We start from the raw sequence: 20,076 nt of genomic DNA on the forward strand, positions 1-20,076 counted from the left end.
ACTGGGTGCCAGGCAAGGGGTCCTGCCCGCCTCATGCTGAATCCCCCAGCCTGCCACTGGGTGCCAGGCAAGGGGTCCTGCCCGCCTCATGCTGAATCCCCCAGCCTGCCACTGGGTGCCAGGCAAGGGGTCCTGCCCGCCTCATGCTGAATCCCCAGCCTGCCACTGGGTGCCAGGCAAGGGTCCTGCCCGCCTCATGCTGAATCCCCCAGCCTGCCACTGGGTGCCAGGCAAGGGGTCCTGCCCGCCTCATGCTGAATCCCCAGCCTGCCACTGGGTGCCAGGCAAGGGGTCCTGCCCGCCTCATGCTGAATCCCCCAGCCTGCCACTGGGTGCCAGGCAAGGGGTCCTGCCCGCCTCATGCTGAATCCCCCAGCCTGCCACTGGGTGCCAGGCAAGGGGTCCTGCCCGCCTCATGCTGAATCCCCCAGCCTGCCACTGGGTGCCAGGCAAGGGGTCCTGCCCGCCTCATGCTGAATCCCCAGCCTGCCACTGGGTGCCAGGCAAGGGGTCCTGCCCGCCTCATGCTGAATCCCCCAGCCTGCCACTGGGTGCCAGGCAAGGGGTCCTGCCCGCCTCATGCTGAATCCCCCAGCCTGCCACTGGGTGCCAGGCAAGGGGTCCTGCCCGCCTCATGCTGAATCCCCCAGCCTGCCACTGGGTGCCAGGCAAGGGGTCCTGCCCGCCTCATGCTGAATCCCCAGCCTGCCACTGGGTGCCAGGCAAGGGGTCCTGCCCGCCTCATGCTGAATCCCCCAGCCTGCCACTGGGTGCCAGGCAAGGGGTCCTGCCCGCCTCATGCTGAATCCCCCAGCCTGCCACTGGGTGCCAGGCAAGGGGTCCTGCCCGCCTCATGCTGAATCCCCCAGCCTGCCACTGGGTGCCAGGCAAGGGGTCCTGCCCGCCTCATGCTGAATCCCCCAGCCTGCCACTGGGTGCCAGGCAAGGGGTCCTGCCCGCCTCATGCTGAATCCCCCAGCCTGCCACTGGGTGCCAGGCAAGGGGTCCTGCCCGCCTCATGCTGAATCCCCCAGCCTGCCACTGGGTGCCAGGCAAGGGGTCCTGCCCGCCTCATGCTGAATCCCCCAGCCTGCCACTGGGTGCCAGGCAAGGGGTCCTGCCCGCCTCATGCTGAATCCCCCAGCCTGCCACTGGGTGCCAGGCAAGGGGTCCTGCCCGCCTCATGCTGAATCCCCCAGCCTGCCACTGGGTGCCAGGCAAGGGGTCCTGCCCGCCTCATGCTGAATCCCCAGCTGCCACTGGGTGCCAGGCAAGGGGTCCTGCCGCCTCATGCTGAATCCCCCAGCCTGCCACTGGGTGCCAGGCAAGGGGTCCTGCCCGCCTCATGCTGAATCCCCCAGCCTGCCACTGGGTGCCAGGCAAGGGGTCCTGCCCGCCTCATGCTGAATCCCCCAGCCTGCCACTGGGTGCCAGGCAAGGGGTCCTGCCCGCCTCATGCTGAATCCCCCAGCCTGCCACTGGGTGCCAGGCAAGGGGTCCTGCCCGCCTCATGCTGAATCCCCCAGCCTGCCACTGGGTGCCAGGCAAGGGGTCCTGCCCGCCTCATGCTGAATCCCCCAGCCTGCCACTGGGTGCCAGGCAAGGGGTCCTGCCCGCCTCATGCTGAATCCCCCAGCCTGCCACTGGGTGCCAGGCAAGGGGTCCTGCCCGCCTCATGCTGAAATCCCCCAGCCTGCCACTGGGTGCCAGGCAAGGGGTCCTGCCCGCCTCATGCTGAATCCCCCAGCCTGCCACTGGGTGCCAGGCAAGGGGTCCTGCCCGCCTCATGCTGAATCCCCCAGCCTGCCACTGGGTGCCAGGCAAGGGGTCCTGCCCGCCTCATGCTGAATCCCCCAGCCTGCCACTGGGTGCCGGTTCTCTTGCCCAGTGGTAAAGCTAGGCCGACTCCCCACCCTGGCCTTTCAGCCCTGGTTTTATGCCAGAATCCCCAGCCCTGCCTTTATGCCCCCCCTTTCCATCAGCCCCTCCTCTCATTGGTAGGATTGTGCCATCATGGGCTGGTAGTAAGCCGGTGACCGATCTGACTCACCACACGGGGTCTGAAGTGACGGGTGTTAGAGGCGGGTTAGTCTATGCGATGATGCATATACCGCTGTACAATATTTCTGATTATACCTTAATAAGAAATAGAGATTAACAAGAGTCGAAGAGACACTTATTTTTATCGCCCTGTACCTTGTTTTTGCCACTAACGGACCATATGTATTTGTGGGTGAGGTTGGGTGGACAGCGTGTTTCTAAAACTTACAACTGTTCTAAAGAAGGAAATTTAGAAATAAACAAATTTACAATAAAAGCTAATGGATTAAAAAAAAACAGTATGTCTTCAAACTTAATTATTTTGAGAACGTTTCAGTAAAGTGTCTTGTTTTTTGTTTTTATAAACTGGCATGATAAATAAAAAATTTTTAACAGATAGCTGCTGACGTTTTATTACTTTTCATTATTGATGTTGGTAACTCTTCAATTTAATCACAGATTAAAGAGACGAAGCTACCCAGACAATGCCTGATAATATTTACCCACTTGGTATTGCCCCAGCCCCTGGACTGACATACCCGAGCTAGCAACGCAGCCCAAACATTCAGCAGTCTTTCGGAAAGTCAAGCGACAATGCCCGAAGATCCGTAAAGAACTTTGTGACATTCCTTCCTTCCACACAAAAGCAATAGCAAACTTATCCACTCAGGATTTTTTCCAAGTGCTCTCCCACCTACAGACCCCACCACCTGACTATGACCTGATAAAAACCATCGGACTGTAAAGGTTCAATTTGCGTAATGGACTAGTCGGCGGAAGGTCTTGTCTTTTTCTATAACTGTGAGCATCTGGACCACCTAAGTGCTGTGCCGAGCTTTCTAGTGCTACCTCTCCACCTTCCCCTCCTGCATTCCATCCTCCCTCCCACAAAGACAGCCACACACGGACAACGGACGTCCTGCCTCTGTGCTGCTGAGCAGTGGAGCTCTCTTCCTCATCACATTCGTAATAATAAATTTTCATATTATTGATTCCATGTCTGTTGGTAGACAGTCTGCAGCAGTTTGTATGGCGCTGTGTACATATTATGGGCAGCACAGCCAATTCCTGATAGTTGACACTGTATACTGTATACCATACTACACAGTGTGAGAGCTCTCGACAGAAAGATGGATAGTTTTCAGGGAAATTGATTCTGAGTTCTTTCTGCAGCAAACAAAATCATATAAGCATTCTCCTTGCATATATATACACACGTGCACTTTCGTCCACTGTAAATAAACACATCAAACGCAATAAGACATTGAATAATTTCATTAATTTTTTTCGATTTTATTGTTTTCATCGAACAATTCACACGATCCACACAGCTATATGCCACTGATTATAAACCTCAGGTAACCATTCAACAAGACTGAGTTCAAGAAGACTAATTCCCATACACAGACACTAATCAAAGGTATCACCATGGTAATGAGGGTAAAGGTCTGAAATTATGCACACCTTTGTTTGTTTGTAGACACTAATGGCGGTAAACAAAACATTCAAATATTCCATAATTAAGCCACCTGAAGTGCATGTGTTCATGCTTTTCAATCTCTTTCTATATTAATGTTAAATTCGTGCAAGGCCCACAGGCTGGACAGATATAAAACTTAATTTCAGTGGCTCGTGACGTGGGTGCATGTCCTGGGCACGTGACCCACCCACCCCGCCTTGCAGCCAGGGTGGTGCTCTTGCCCGGTGGTAAAGCCAGGCCGACCCACCCACCCCGCCTTGCGCCATCAGCCGGGTGCACTCCTCCCTAGACATTGCTGGGCCATAGTCCCAGAGGATGCCTTGTAAGAGAAACACCTCGGCACCAGGGATTTTCAAGTTGAGTCTGAAATACACAAATTTTGAGTAAGCTAAAGATAATTTACTTACATGTCCGCTGAAGGCGTAGAAAAGTGACTGGACCTTTTGGCAGCACAGTTAGTTTATGTCTTTCAATTAAATTATATATATCGGATTTATTATTACATCTTAAGTTCTTGAAAAATAAAGGACTTGTAAACAAACCCTAATTCGCTTTTGTTTTCCATTGAAAGAAAATTGTTATGGTTTGGTATCCTCATAAGGGTTTTAGCGAAACAAAATCATTTCATGTCTATTTAACTTTTTAGTTTGTCTCCCGTTTCTGTATTTTTATTCTTTCTTTTATTCACCCGTGGTGGTGCTCTTGCCCAGTGGTGAAGCTGGTCCGACTCCCCACCCGGCCCTCGCCGCGTGGACAGGGCCTGGCCATTGGAGCATGGGTCGCAAGACATCCTGGTCAGGTGGGTACCATCGGACGCCAGGGAGGGGTCGGTTGGGTTGTTTCCATTTACAAACTCGTAATAAAGCGAAAGTTTCCTCAAACTGTCAGCCAAATATTAAGAAGTTTAAGTGTACCCAGGTGATTCAACAATGCCAGAAGTCGTGTAGACGTAGTTTGAGCCATATAGCTAAACTGTCGGTGAAGTGAGTTTGGGAAAAATTAAGAACAATTTAAAAATTCATAGAGAATTTGAAAATATAAAGTTAGACAAACACAAAAATAGACAATAAAGACTAGAGGAGAATCTAACGTAAAGTAAGTTTTAAAAAATAGAAAAGAGTATACGCTGATAGATAATAATAAGTAATAATAAGAATTATTGCAAATGTCAAGGAATTAAAAAGATATACAAAAGAAAACACAGCCCTTTGTTGTCTTTGTGTGATGAAGTTCATTAAAGCTCATGTCGTGGATTGTCCCCAGTGTCGTCGCTTACACAGTCGCACCAACGCACAATCACTCGCGGAGCCAGACACAAGATCAAGGAAGACAACAGCATCGACATAAGCAAAGGAAAACATACAATAGCACTTGGAACTTCTTTTTACCGCTATAAACGCTGTGTGAAGAGGTCATAGGATAGCAGACTAAAGGGAACAGCAAGAGGAATTGCCAAGAAGGAGGCCTTCCATAGCCGGCTGAGATTTTTTTAACGCCGTTCATTGTAAGTAAACAACCATTTCGCGACCCGAAATTTTGATCGGACATGATTCAAAGTCAGTATTTATCATTGAAGTCCACCTTACAATCTGGCTTGTCTTTCCATTTAAGAACAAAATGTATCCATAGGTAAAGGTAATAGAAGTCTGGTTATGAGAACGAAAGTTTAGCTGGTGTTTAACCATTCATGTCATACATACATCAGAGAACAAAAATCGACTTTGATACTCGATATACAGTGATACCTCGGTTCTCGAACGCCTTGACTTTCGACCAAATCGGTATTCGACCAGGAAATTCGAGAAAATTTTGTCTTGGAATTCGAACAAATATTTGGAACTCGAACATCCGAACGTCCGAGATGAGCCGAGTTGAGCCGAATGGCGTTCATTCGGCCCAGCGCGCCTTGCTTGCGTCATCAGTGACAATAACCATCCCCCTTCCCTCCTCCCTCCACATTCATTCCCTCCTGCCATAAAGTTTGGTACAGGTACAGTAAATGAAACACAATTTACTGTACTGTACAGTACATTTTATTTTATTTTTGTTTTGTTTTAATAAATACACTTTTATTTCTTATTTCTTGTTGAGACTCGTGTTTTTCTACATATTATATACAAATTAGGCCAGTAAATAGGCATTTTCTGGGGCTTGGAACGAATTAATCCAGTTTCCATTATTTCCTTTGGGTTTCATTGCTTCGGTTCTCGAACAATTTGGTTCTCGACCGTCCTCCCGGAACGAATTATGTTCGAGAACCGAGGTATCACTGTATATAGTTCTACAAAAAACACGCATCGTTTCATTCTATTTTATTTCTTCTATCATCTTTCTGAAAAATTTAATTCTGGTTCGAGAATAATATGAGGTATAACTTTAGCATTGAGCCATTTTTCTTTTATTCCTTTTTCTTCTTTTCTTTGAGATTCCCGGTATCATTTTTTTTTTTTTTTTTTGCTACTGTCTTTTATTATATTCTTCAGTTATTGCCGTTTATCCTGGAGCACAACTTTCATTGAGAAACAGTTTGCAGTTATACAGAAAGTGAGGCCGGTTTCTCGTCCCACGCGGAAGAATCAGTTTTTGATAAACATATATGTTGTAGACACTGTAGGTTACGTACTTCCCTTTAGTGTAGATTGAGATTCAAGGCATGAAGCGATGTTATAGACCCCTTATCTGCAAAGCTTCCCTGTAAAATTACAATAATCACTGCGCACTTCTGAGTAAAGATAGTGGACGAGCCACGATTCCAAATTTCTGAGCAGAAGATCTGATATCAAACCAGCCTGATGTTATTTTTTTTGCTATCTTCGAAAGTCAAGTTCCAGATCACCTGTTTCTCAACCGCCATGAGGAGGAATTCTCAGACTTGTGGATCATCATCTCTTGCGATCGACCAAGTGTACTATTCAATCATTTCCTACCATGCTCATTGGAGGTACATAAACTACGAAGCATATCCCACAGCACTGTAGGATTTTCGAAGAACTGCTTATGTATGCTTGCAACTTTTTTTTTTCTTCTTCTAGAATTAAGGAGGTTGCTGATTTAAAATATTATTTTAAACTCTCCTTCCCACATGTATGCAAGCGTGTTTTCAATACACTCCGTGTGCGTCTGTGTGGTTGCCAGTACATAATCATCAAAGCAAAGACCTGAGCGGCTATAGTGACCTTTACTTCTCCAAAGGGGGAGTAACCCTGCGCTGTGACCCCCCCCCCCCCGTCAGCCATTCTCATACATTCACTGTCAATGTCTTCTCTTGATTCTACTCCGCCTGACGGTAATCAGACTCAAGGAAACTTGCTTCAGTTTTAATGAACACATAGTGTTGCACAATCAATCGCACTCCAGATACTTGTGGACTTCCTCAGCACTCTTTCGCCTGTCATGTATGTCTCATTGTTGGAAACTTTTGAAACTAATATTTGTTTTGAACCGGAAGAAGTAACTTCGACTGGTTTTTTACTTTCAGGGAAAGATTTTTCCTTGCACTTTTTTCTGATGCAGACAATACAAGAAGTCAGCTGCTCTTTTAATTTTTACTGTTGCGTGGCTTTATTGTATCAAGGTTTGTATGATAATGGAGTGATGTCCCTTTTTCCCACTGGCTTGAGGAGACGAACTCTCCGTTATTTTTCTTTATTTTTCCTGTAATGCCCTGTTGATGGTGCCGTGTTTTCTGCATACGATTGATCTGTGATTTTAGTTGCATTCTCTTGCCAATGTTTTGGAATGTTTTTGGTTGTTTTTTTCTTTTTTAGTTTGTACCCCGTTGTTGTCTTCTTCATCGTCTAAATGTCTCAAACGCTATTCCTTTGCCACCTCATCTCTTGGTTCTCATTTGCTACTGATTTTCTATTACCTTGCATGTGATAAACATTTTCCCCTCTGTGGATCTTCGTGAGTCAGTGTGGACGTGATCCTGTTATCTTTTTCTACAATTCTGTTTCCTGTTTCATTCATTTTCTTTTCTCTCAATGGTTTCTCAACCCTAATGGTCAATAGGTTCTTTAATTGTTCGTTTTATAACTTAACACTTCTTCGGTCATCTTCTGATAGCATGCAGCTTCTTCAAGTCCGACTAATACGACGAGGAATGGACAGGGGTCTTTCTCCTACCAATTAAAGCCCCATCAACCTGGAACGGATTACCCGTCAGTCTTCGTCTCTCTGATTCTCTTATCACCATAGAGTGCAATTGCTTGCAATGGAACAGCCTCCCTCTCCATCTCAAGCAATTGCACTCCCTGAACTGCTTTCGACGCCATCTATCTAAACACTTTCAAGACATATAGATGAGGCCTCTGGAGGTTCCTCCCAACTCCAGGTGACCTTGTAAATATATGCATATATCTTCTTAACCATCACCTTGTACATATCCACCCTTCTTTATGTTTACTACATTTTTTATATAATGCTTAATTACTTCATTTATGTAGTTAATTTCCTTCCCTGTAAAGGGTGATCGAGGGCTAAATGGAAAAAAGCGCCCAGTTGCTCTCGTGAATAAAGAATTGTCATTGTCATTGTCTTTCAAAACAGCGACTTAATTCCACCCTGACCATGAGCGTGGCTGTACTTTACTTAGAGTATGAGCGGATATCTCTATTGTAGCGTAAATGAGCGTGTCTGTTACATGTGAATATGGGTGTATGGCTGTTGGTGCTTCAATTTACTTCTGTTATAATCATTTCTGTAATGCTCTTTGAGAGAATTGTTGGAAAAACGCTATACAAATATTCATTAATGTCTTCAGGGCAGGGTATGCAAAGCACATGCGTGATGCAGGAGTCTCGGACGACTCAAACACTTAAGTAAAGAAAAGAGGGGCACACGGTGGCTCACTGTGTCTATCATGAAAGCAACAAGTCCGACTCGACTGGTAGCTTTGAGTCGAAGATAAAAGCAGTCATGAGCTCTTTTTCCACACAAGCCCTAATAATAGCCTACGCTGAAAATCGTACCCTACGTTGACGAATTCGCCCCCGTTTATCCACATAGGCCGTATATATATCCACCTAGATACTACTTTCTTGGCCGTGGCATAGTTGATTAAGTGCATATACGTCTTCACAAAATAGAAAAAGAGAGAAAAACAAGAAGAGCAATACCACGTAAAGTAAACAATTTGAGTGTCAAGACACGGCCTAATAAAAATCACGTTTGCTTATTTAATGCGTATAAATTATAAATATATACGCACAACGAGCTCTGCCTGAAATTCGGTGATTGCAGGTATTATATATTTTCCTACAGCTGCACCGAAAAATCTCTCAGCATTGGCACATGGAGAACGACACACGTTCTGGAACTCTTTGGAAAAGGAAAATAAATGACACGTTTCCCCAAACCCGGCCTACTCCGCATCAAAATGATAACAGCACGTACAGGCTTTCACATACTTAAAAAAAACCAAAACAACTCCATAAATTAGCTATTTGGACAATTATTTTCTCTTTATTATAAATGTAAGCACTTTTCTCAATGCTATAGCCTGTGATGTTGACCCTTCGGTAATCCCCAATAACCAAGTATACATGGTCAATGCAATATCGTGTTTCCCTAATTTTCCTCACTGTTCCTTCTGCTTTGTAAAACATCTGTTTACTTCATAAAAAGCATTTTAAAATCGTATTTACTGTCGTTCTATCTTGAATTCGGCCTTTTCTATCATCCACTAAATATTGTATTTATTCGTGATACTATCCGCCTGAATCGGTATGTAGCTGTATATTGAGCTTTAATTGGAGCTCGATACAGGCATCGCCTCGGCGGGGAAATACTCTTCGTAATACTAACGACTGAGTCAGGGTCGGATCGAACTGCTGGCAGACGATTTTTTCCCCCCTCTCCGGTTAACTACTAAAATGAAGCATGCTACTACAAAGCTTCCGGTTTATTCACATTCGTTGTTTAGGTTCGCCGAGACTAACAACTTCGCAAGAGGCTAAGCATTGGTCTTGGCAGACAGACAGCAATCCACATCCATGGTCTCGAGGAAAGATCGCGACAACTCAACGAGAAGACAAGAATGGCGTCTAATACAGGACTTCCTTGGTCATTGGCAATAAAACCGTTACTTTCGGCTTCGTATTCGTCATTCCCTAAAACCGATATACCAGAGTTTACGAAAGCTATCATACGCAGGTAAATTAAGGGCTTCTACTCGTGAAAGATACAAATGCACGGTATTAAATTTATAAAAACATTCGTCGGTGGTTTCGATTTTGTCATAGTACTGTTACAAGCCGTTTACGAAGCGTCTGGCATTATCGATTGGACATCGATTTTCGCCTTCAGACAACAGGCTCAGGACCTCGTTTTCTGGAAATGCTCTTGAATTTTTAAAATAAAATATTGTTATTATACATGGGCAGACTAGAAATTTTACCTGTTGTTATGCTCTTGATTCAGCCGAGGTGTTAGACGGAATGTACAATAAAGAAAATAAGAGATTGCTATTTAACGTTTACAGCTTTCGAGCAGTTACATTAGCGTCTGCATCAGATATTTTTTTATCCGAACTTTAAAGCGGACAGAAAAATAATAAAGGAGCGATAATGTCAATCGATACACATACGGATTTTGAACGTGTTACCATATTCGTTTTGCTTCATTTAATTATAACAGACATTTAAGAAAAGGTGATCTCGTTGAAAAGCCTACAAAAGAGATTTTATAAATTGTCTATTATTGCATATTTTTGCAGTGAGAAAGACATCCTTCAGCATGACAAAGAGTATGAACCATTCTATTCCTCATTTGTGGCATTGGCTGCTCATTTTCTGAGTGCAGAATGCAGTTCCAGTGAGTACAGCAAAGAAAGACTGGGTTCTTGATTAACAATAACTGACTATATAAGGTCAACTTAATAATAATAATAATAATAATATAAACATTTATTTGAACATATCTTCCCCCCTGCCCCATGGGGAATATCACTAACAAATAAAAAAAAACAATCAAAAAACACTATCCAGTCAGCTCATACAGTCATAGGTAAATGGCTAATTAAAAAAAAGCTATGTCATCCAATCAGCCAATATATTCAAACATGCATTCAAAAACTCACTAAGAAAAATTAAAATTGTGTGCTCATGTGTGTAGATGATACGGGGAACGGTGAAGTAACTGCTTGGACTTGTACACAGAATAGATGGTTTAAAGACTTTTTTGAAATGGTCTGCAGTATCTGTAAGTCAGTAAAAGATAAGTTGTTCCAGACTACAGGGCCAGAACAAGAAAACGAGTGCTTTCCTTGAGTTTTCTTTTTCTTTTTGATGGGAAATCATGAAATTTTGAGAAACAGACAGTGATGGGAGGAATAGCTTCAGCAGTTAACTTTTAGTTTTAGTTGCAATATATGACAGAACAATAGACATCCTAACTAGTTTAATCAAGCAGTAGGCTAAACCTGGAGGTATTATACAGACTGTTGGAACAAAATTGCATGTCTAGGCTAGGAGGGATGAATCCATTTAATTGTCAACTATCAGTTACACTTTGGCCATGGATGCTAACCTGCATACAAATATAATTGAGACTGTTTACAGGTGTCAAAAACATTGTTCTTGAATACTGTCGAAAAGGAAGTTTACATAATTTTCCTGTTCACCACCCATGTCTTTTGGTTGTCTTTATTGATCTCTTTTTCTTATTTACTTTTTTTTACAATTTTTTTACAATTGCTTAGCTAAACTTTCAGGCCAGCCATTAAAATGAACAAGGCAGTGTCCTAGACTTTGCTCCCAGAGAGCTCTTCTTGGCTATATCACATCTCCGTCTGCCTTTAAGAAGGGGCATTTCTGAAAGACTTGCTGTGGCATTTGGTCTGTTTATCTGTTAACTTCTTACAATTTTTTTTGTTTCTTTTACAAAGACTTGTTCCTTTGCCATTGCAATGTGCTTGAAGCTTTCACTGTGACGGACAGGTGTATGTCAACTCAGTGTTTTTGCTTTTATTATTTCACTAAGATGTCATGATAATTTTTGTGTTTATAGTGCCCAAATCCAGTGTTGGCCAGGTCACCTCGGCATGCAGGGTGCTCCTGCGCTTTCTTCTTATGCGGCTGCAATCATTTACCGAAAGTTGCACCATTTCACAGGTGATCTGTTTATAACATTTCTTGGTCATGAATTTTTATCAGTGTTTAATGTTAATCTATTGACTTTCAGTAGTAAAACGTTTAAATACCACCCATTATGTGTATTGTTTTCACACCAATTGATATAAATATACTCTATTCCTGTTCTGCAGTTTGAAAACCACAGACCATGCATACTGATTGTTTAATCTGTTATTGATTTCGGCAATGGATAAAGACAACAACATTGGAATCTTTTACACATTAGGATGAAATAAAGAAAATATAATGTTGAATGAATCCTGAAAACCTTAAGTGTTTTAAGTGTTGTTATAACAATGGCTAATAACTTATTCTGCTTAGAACCAGCCAAAATAAGCAACATACAATATTTCCAGATTTGTAGATTATGACTATGTAATTGTTAAATTTATATATATATTGCCCTGTAAGTATTATTTTTGTATTCTATAAAAAGTTTCATCATTGCTTAATAAAAAGAATACAAATATTGAAAAAAAAAAACTTTAGATGTTTTCACAGTTAGGATAGGGAATTAATTGTCTGTTTGTTGTTCCAGAAATACCTGATGATTTTGATCCAGGGACTTTGCAAGGGCAGTGGCTGCTTAAACAAATCAGATATCATTACATTTTCTTCTATGCTGAAGGCCTCTAAGCAACCGTCAATGGTTCGGGGGGATGCAGATGCCACTGGTGAGATTACAAACTGTAATAGCTTTTGGTCATTGTGTAAGTGATGTCTGGTTTTGTTGTGCACAAACATAAATAAACATAAATCTAGCCGCATCTGGAAAAGCTTTTATGACATTGATTACATCTGTAGTGCAGCATCTTGCTAACAAGCTGTAAGTTGTTAATATACAGGACAGCTAAATTTTTAAAACAATTCAGTGGTTCTTAATAAATCTTTGCTTTTGAAGTAAGGGAGATAAAATGATATTACCACCTTGTCATTTGACAGATAATTTAGTTTTGATTATTTACCTACTGCCCCACCAAACAGCAGGTGCATATTGGCTTCTTTTTACAGTGACCAAATTATGTAGACTTCGAAAAGGTGAGCCTGAAATGCCATATTGTATTCCCAAATTGCCTGATCCTTCTCAATGAAATTGAAAATTTGCCTGCATGTTCTCTGCAGCCAGCTCTTGACTGCATTTTTACAGTCTTTTGTTTGAACTGTTTTTGCCTCAGAGGCAAATTTATTTTTAATGCTGACTGTTTGGTTTGATTTAGAGTTTTGTATATGATAGCTGGCGTGGCGTTGGGACTTTTATTGTTTGTTAAAGCTATTAAATTATGACTATGGTTTTATTTTGACTTAAATATACTGCAAAGTTATGCTGTGTAATAAAAGTTACAAAGATATTTCATATAGATTTCTGGCATAATTTTTTTAAGTTATGCAATATTGGTAACACTGATTACAACTTGGAGTGTTACACTGGTGTCAGAAAGTGGTAATGCAAATTCTCCTAATTCTTGCAGTCGTTACATTCTGCAGGGTTGGTTGTAGTTTTATTTCTGTGCTTATAGTTTGGATTCTGTAAGTCTGTATCATGACATAAAATTATGATAAAGTGTATCACATTTTTTAGGGGGAATCTGTGTAAGAGAAGTGTAACAGATACTGAGCAAAACTGAAGAGGCATCAGCTGAAATGCAGTAATCAAACAGCAAACTATAATGAGTTAAAAGAAAATAAATCTCTACCAGATTAATATGATGAAGCCCTTGAAGGTTTGAACATACATATCTTGGCTGTTGTTATTAGATTTTAAGGTAACAAAAATTATATCCTTGCAGATATTAAAATCTTTTTATTCATAACACAAAAAAATCATCAGATTTTTGTAGACTCACTGTTTCTCAATTCAATTGAACAGCTTTGTAAGGTTTTCAAAAAAGAAAATTTGATAGACTTCACATGCACAAGCCATGATGGCACCATTCACCTCTTTGTTCTTACCACTAGCTTGATGATTTAATGGGCTAACTTGTTTTATTCCTCAACAGAAAAAGAACTGATACGGCCTCATTTACCACGAATGTTTCACATTGCAGGTTGTGTCTGATAACTGTTACATTTAATTTACTTGTCAAATAGGATATAGTTCAGTAGTACATATTTAAAACAAGCATTCCAGATGCATGGAGTTGAAATAACCTGATGGATGGAGGGAAGAATGTCTTATGCTTGATCTAGTGTTGTTTGCTTACAAACACTCCAAGCATGTGACGATTGTTGGATCTCTTTCTGGCTTGCAACAGAGGCTAATGTAAAAAAAGGATATACACAAGTATCTGTCAGGTTTGTTATTCATAGCCATAGCCTTCTAAATGGATGTTAAAAAATGAAAAATACAAATTCTGTGCAGACTACATACAGATAAAAAGAGTTCAGTCAAGATAAAAGGTATTTAAAACAAAGCAAATTAGATGTGTAATTATTTTTTTTTTAGGGGAAGAACGCAAACTTTGATAAGAGCTTGTGCTAATACCATCATTATTGATGCAAATGCCTGCATTTTATAGCTTTACCATGGTGACAGCTCAAAAGGCTTGCCTATAACCATACTGAGAACTTCCTCGTGCATGTTTGTGTGTGAATATGTGCCTTTGCATTGAAGAGCATCCCTTTAAAGGGCTTTCCAGTGTGGTATTGTTTTAATACCATGGTGTCACAATTGTCAGTGCAGTTGTTTTTATGATGAACAGAGTATTTTAATTACCATACCTTAAAGGTTGCAGGTTTTTAGAAAGCAACATTGGTATTGTCATAAGACTGTTTAGCCCATAAGGTAGGCAGAATAAAGAAAGACATGATTCTTTCCACAGAATCCATAGAACACCCAGAACAGAAGGACAAAAAATTGCTTCGACTGGACACTGGCAGCAACCTTTTTGACCAGATGACATCAGTCTTTGACCAGGTGATGCCGGTCATAGTTACCAAATTAGATGGTGGTATAGACACAGGGCAAAGCAGTGACAGAGAAAGTCATCTTCCTGCTGGAGTGGAGACGGCTGAAGAAGTGATTCCAGCATTTGGTAGAAAAAATTGCACTTGCCTGCTGCAGCTGAATGGTGCCAACATTCTGGTAGACACTTGTGCACAGCTGCTCTTCCTTAGCAAGTACCAGCAAAGGTACAAGGAGGCTTTAGCAGGCTCTGCCTTCCTCTTGCCTGCCACTTTGTCAGAGGCTTTGACCACCAGAAACAGGTAATGGCTTACGTATTACTCACAATCTTTTTTTTCATCCGAATAAATTGATTTACTATTTCACATGTGCACTATTTGGATAAAATAAAATACACTGCTAGCTTGCATGATTTCAGAAAATAAAGTATGTAAAATGTTTGTATTTTTAACACTTAGTTTTGTTTTTAATTTATTTGGCCCCTGATCAGTGAAAACTATTAAAAAATAACACAAGTTATATACAACTCATATTTTATAGGCACCTGAAAGTGACATATACTTTCCTTCCGAATACAAACTTTTTAGTCATGATTTTCAAAGAAAGTTTTAAGGGATTATGTTGTTGAATGAGCATATGGATTTATATTTCCTTATAACATTTAAAATACAGACTTTTTTAAATATCTTGTAGGATTTGTATATTTGATTTAGATTGTCAGGGTGCCCATAATAACCCCATACACTGAGCTGCATTAGCTATGTATTTATAAACTTTTTACAATAACCTTTGTTGGTTGTTTGCATCACTCTTGCATAGCTAGGCCTTCACATAACACTTGCAAATGTATGCACATTGGCTGACTTGTTATAAATGTCTTGGTCTACAGTTACCAGTCAATCTTGAGTGACATAACGGTGGTGTGGATGGCCTACTCCTTGCCTGTTTTGGAGCCTCTCACACCTAAACGACTGGAAAAAATTGTGACATGCACGCTAAGCTGCCTGTATGCTGCAGTTACTGTGGCCACTGCTGATACTATCATCAACATGGTGAAACCAGCCACCGCTGCTCAGCCAGCTAGTAAAGATGAGGAGATTGAAGGCTACGGGAGAGCCATTGTGCAGAAATCTGTGAGATTATTCTCCAACTCCAGTTTTTTATTCAATCATTGTCTTTCCCTATCTTTCACTTTCATGTGTTGTGCAATATCTTTAGCAAGAAAATGTTGTAAGAGTATTTTGAACTGGAAGATGTGCAGCATCCGTATTATTTTAATTCAACAAGTGTTAAGATCTGATTGCCTTCAGTGCTTTTACTGAAGCTGGAGCATGCACATAGCTGCATAACTGAGACGGAGAGTGTTGACACCTTTCTTTAATGTTAATGACTGGGGGAGGTGAAAGAAAAATTTTCTGTGTGTACATATGCTAATGAAAACAGTTGTTTTTTGATTAAATCTATCAGAATCTGCTATTCAGCTAAAATTTGCTAGCTACAGATAAGGGAGTTCTCCTGGATATGATAAACCTGATGAATCAAAGAGATATAAACAACAGGATTATTCTTTCTAATTTATATATTTTTGCATCTTTATTATTTAATTACTTTCAGCTGGAAATATTTAACATGGTGTCAGTGGCAGTTCGCAATTCTACTCGTGCTGGCGGAAATGTAAGTTCCTGCACCTTAGAAAGTCTGTTATTAATAATTTTATGCATTTATCTGTTTCTGTTTGTACTGGATCTTGATCCCATTAGCTTTCATATTTGTATCTGGATATAGATATGTGTACATCACTACTAAAGTGTAATGTATTTTATACTTTACCACTAAATATAGACATATATTTCACTGTGAAATAAATATTCTATATTATATATTTTTTTTATCTGTGTGCATTTTGTGTGTAACACATAATTGGTGTAAATAGTAAGATAATTTTTTTCATGACTGTAAATAGAAAGGTCATTATTTTGTGATAAATGCATGTAATTGACATACATCTACTTTGGCAGGTGGCCCAAAACCTGAACCTGATTGCAGCATGGGTGCTGATGAAAGGCTTACAGGGCATCCTGTCTTTGACTCCAGCAGTGATACTGGAAAGAAGAGACTCAGGTAAACGTCCAGGCCCTGAAGGTGCCACTCACAAACCCAAAGACTTTTCAAGTACCGGCACAAGACCAAGCTCTAGCAAGAGGTATGGCCATACATTTTGTTAAAATAGTTTTCATTTATACCAACAGAATGTTGAATTGCAATCTCATTCTTCTGAGAGTATTTTACATTGAAGTTTATGTGCTTTTTTAACAAATACAGCTCTTTAACATGGGTAAAAGAAGAATATTTTTTATTTAATAGTTTGGGTCGTTCAGGGATAGTAGAAATGTTTGCTATAAAATCCTAGCAATACTGGCACCAACTTGTTTTGCATGCTACAGTCATTTTGAATCATTGGGTGAAAAAGTCTCATATAACACTGAAATCAGAGGGGTGTCACTTATTTAAGTAGGCCTTGAAACACATTAGAACTCAACCAGATAAGTATAGAAAGAGATAGCTTACCTGTAAAATGGATACACTAATTACATTTACATGGGATTACAACAGATTATTCAGCGATTTTCTTTTGTTCTTAGCTTTATAATTATCTTTATATCTTAATCCCAGAGTTTTAGTGAGGGGGAAAAAACTGTCTAGAAGCTCTCACAAACTGACTGTATATTTGTGTAGCACACACCAAGGATTTAGCGTAGCTGCAGTTGCCCTTGGCTCCAATGCCATACAGCTACTAACATCTCTTCTTGATGACCTTCAGATTGAAGGCTCTTTTGGAGATCTTGAGGTCAGTCTTTCACTTCCAATAATTTTTTAGTGTATAAAAAGAAAAGCAAAAAACATGTTAGGCTTTATCTCAGAGTAAAAGTGAAAATCAGTATACATCCCTTAGAGTTCAGTAAATATTGCCATTGTTGTAAAGAACAAAGAACAAGTTCTTTAAAGATGGTTCTTTGGGCTCTTATGATGCACTGAAATTATGCCATGAAAATTTGCAGACTCCAGCTACAGAGAGTAAGGCAGGCCTGGAAATCAAGATTTTGACCTCAATGTCAGCATGGCATCGTGTGCGTAAACTTCTTGCTACTATCGGACTAGCTGACCTGCTTTTCAATCTTGTGACAGTTTCTTTCAGAAAGGTGAGAAACCTGGTTCCACTTGGAAGGCTAGAGTGTCGTGGGAATAAGTAACAAAACAGCAATTGGTTGTGAGCAGTTTAGTCTTATTTTTTAGTTATTATGGTAAAAAGGTAAAAGTAGAAACTTCTTTCATCTTTGTTGACTTTTAGGCATCAGTCTTCTGCTTCTTTTAGACCTTTTTTTTAAATTCTGATTATATCTTGGTGATGGGAAACAGGTTGCAAGATATATGTTGAATGTGTCATAAAGGCATGTATGTCCATTTTTACTAATGGAAATGTTAGAGTTCCATCCCTACCCCTTCCTTAGAATGAAATCAAAAGCCTTTGTTGGCATACTCTGGCATAAGGCCTTGTAAAGGTATGCTGGTGAGTACTTAAGGGTAGGTCACTGGCCAGGTAGGCTATACCTTGCTTTCTTCTGAGTTAATTTTCAGTGAGGGAGGTTCCTTTGTAGCTGACATTTTCATTGGTAGTAGAGTAACTCCTATGATCATGACACGAAGTAATTATAGAAAAGGGATTTACTTAAAGTGTTCTTTCTCTGTGGGTTGATGCTATTCCAGGCAGTGATGCTAAAGCGTTTGAAACAGGGCTCAGAGACAGCAGAAACCAGCAGCAGCAGCACCTCAGATTCCAATACCTTCTATGAAGACGACTTTAGTGCTACAGAGGATAGCAGTGAGGAAGGTCAGTTATCATACTTTTTGTTTGTTTGGATGTTCTCCCAGGAAAAAATGGTTAACCAAGTGCTTTGAGCAAAAGGCCAAAGGTGCACATGGTAGCTGGTTTGATAGCCATGTGGTGCAGCACACATATCGTTGTTGACCCAGCTGTTGAACAGTTACTTGACCCATTGTAAAGGGCTGCAGAAGGAGAGAAGGGGGATAAGCAGTAGAAAGCTGGCGTTGAGAAAATACCTCACTCTCTAATGGCCAAAAGAGTGAGGTAGTGCAGAACAGTCTGTTTGTGCAAATGTTTCAAGTGTTTGTCAGCAAGACAGTGAGGATCGGATGTACTGGGTTCAGATCTCATCAGTTAGTTGGCTTGGACTTTGTGACAGGACCAGTGTTGTCACCATTCACAAAAACTGCTAAAAGGTTTCATGCTTTGAAAGTATGTTTAAAAATAAAAATAAGCATCCCATTCTTATTTTGGAATTAAATAGTCTGCATGTTTTATTAGAACTGCTGAGATTGTTAGTTTTTGGCTTTATTCTGGGGTTCAGTTCTGAAGTGAATCATATTGCTGTTTGGGTTGTTTGCACAGGCAATATTAGATTGCCTCACATTTACTGTCTTGCATGCACCATGTTTTTAGGCAAAAACCTGATGAGATGGAGTCTGATTTTAGATATTAAGAGAATTTCTTTGAAATGCCATCAGATGATGACTCGGAACCTATTCTTGGTGAATGGTTGGAAGGAACCTTGTCTCCAGAAGAACCAACAGAACCTCCTGTGACATCACCAGATGCCCCACGATTAGAAGTGCAGGGTGATGCAAAACGCAGTCGCCAACCCTCAGAAGACTCGCCTGTCTTGGTGCCGGACAAACGAGAACCTGACGGGGTATGGGCATTGTGTATTCATAGCTTTTACAGGAGCAGCTGATATGAACAACTGTAACCTTGAAGAATTAAAAGTAAAATTTTTTGAAGAAAAGAGATGCCATGAAAAAAATTGCAGTTTTGTGGACACCTTAATGTGTGTTAATTTTTCCAGTTTATCACCTTGGCATCCACTATCCTGAGCTTCATGAATGTATGCTTGATTAACTCTACAGACTCTGACATTCGCAAACTTCTCAAGTAAGCCTTCGTATATTCTTTTCTTCTTTAAACAAGACTTATTACAGTTTTTTTCATTAGTTTATTTTTCTGTATATTTTTTTACCATTGTATTTTATAAATTATTTTTGCAAGCTAGGATATGACAAATTTGGAGAACAGATTCTTGAGGTGATATTAATATTTAAGCATTTACCAGCAGGCAGTAATCACAGTGGCAAAATATGAATTTTCAGAACAGAGAATTCACAAAAATGTCATATTCTAGCTATTTTTTTTTTTTTTTAATTGACTGAACTTTTGAAGTTGACCTAATTTTTTAATCAGCTGTTAAATGCTGTAGTAGATGAAAAGTTTCAGAATAAGGCAGTTATGTGTCTGTTGCTTTTGTTCTTGATTGTACATGTTTATTCCTTCAGGAATTCCTTGAATGAAGACCATGTTCTCTGTCTGGCCTGCCTTGTCCGTGATCTAGACCGAGAGCTTGCTCGTACAGGACACGGTGAGAATGGTCGGATCCACTTTCCTTATTTAT

At 40.8% G+C, this 20,076-nt stretch overlaps 1 protein-coding gene across 1 annotated transcript in view; it reads left to right on the forward strand.

Moving 5' to 3' along the window:
• Positions 1 to 9,520: 9,520 nt before the first annotated feature.
• Positions 9,521 to 20,076, forward strand: part of LOC112575152 (E3 ubiquitin-protein ligase UBR4-like) — a gene marked incomplete at its 3' end in the record, with an annotated part of 72,910 nt that continues 62,354 nt past the window's right edge. The window contains 15 exon segments of the mRNA XM_025256784.1: positions 9,521 to 9,673; positions 10,236 to 10,333; positions 11,528 to 11,631; positions 12,191 to 12,326; positions 12,664 to 12,690; positions 14,472 to 14,856; positions 15,444 to 15,687; positions 16,169 to 16,228; positions 16,573 to 16,757; positions 17,291 to 17,402; positions 17,614 to 17,754; positions 18,320 to 18,443; positions 19,139 to 19,323; positions 19,477 to 19,562; positions 19,961 to 20,043. Coding sequence (XP_025112569.1) covers positions 9,558 to 9,673; positions 10,236 to 10,333; positions 11,528 to 11,631; positions 12,191 to 12,326; positions 12,664 to 12,690; positions 14,472 to 14,856; positions 15,444 to 15,687; positions 16,169 to 16,228; positions 16,573 to 16,757; positions 17,291 to 17,402; positions 17,614 to 17,754; positions 18,320 to 18,443; positions 19,139 to 19,323; positions 19,477 to 19,562; positions 19,961 to 20,043 — 2,086 coding nt within the window.

This window comes from Pomacea canaliculata, linkage group LG11 (genome assembly GCF_003073045.1).
Source record: "Pomacea canaliculata isolate SZHN2017 linkage group LG11, ASM307304v1, whole genome shotgun sequence".
Lineage (NCBI taxonomy): Eukaryota > Metazoa > Mollusca > Gastropoda > Architaenioglossa > Ampullariidae > Pomacea > Pomacea canaliculata.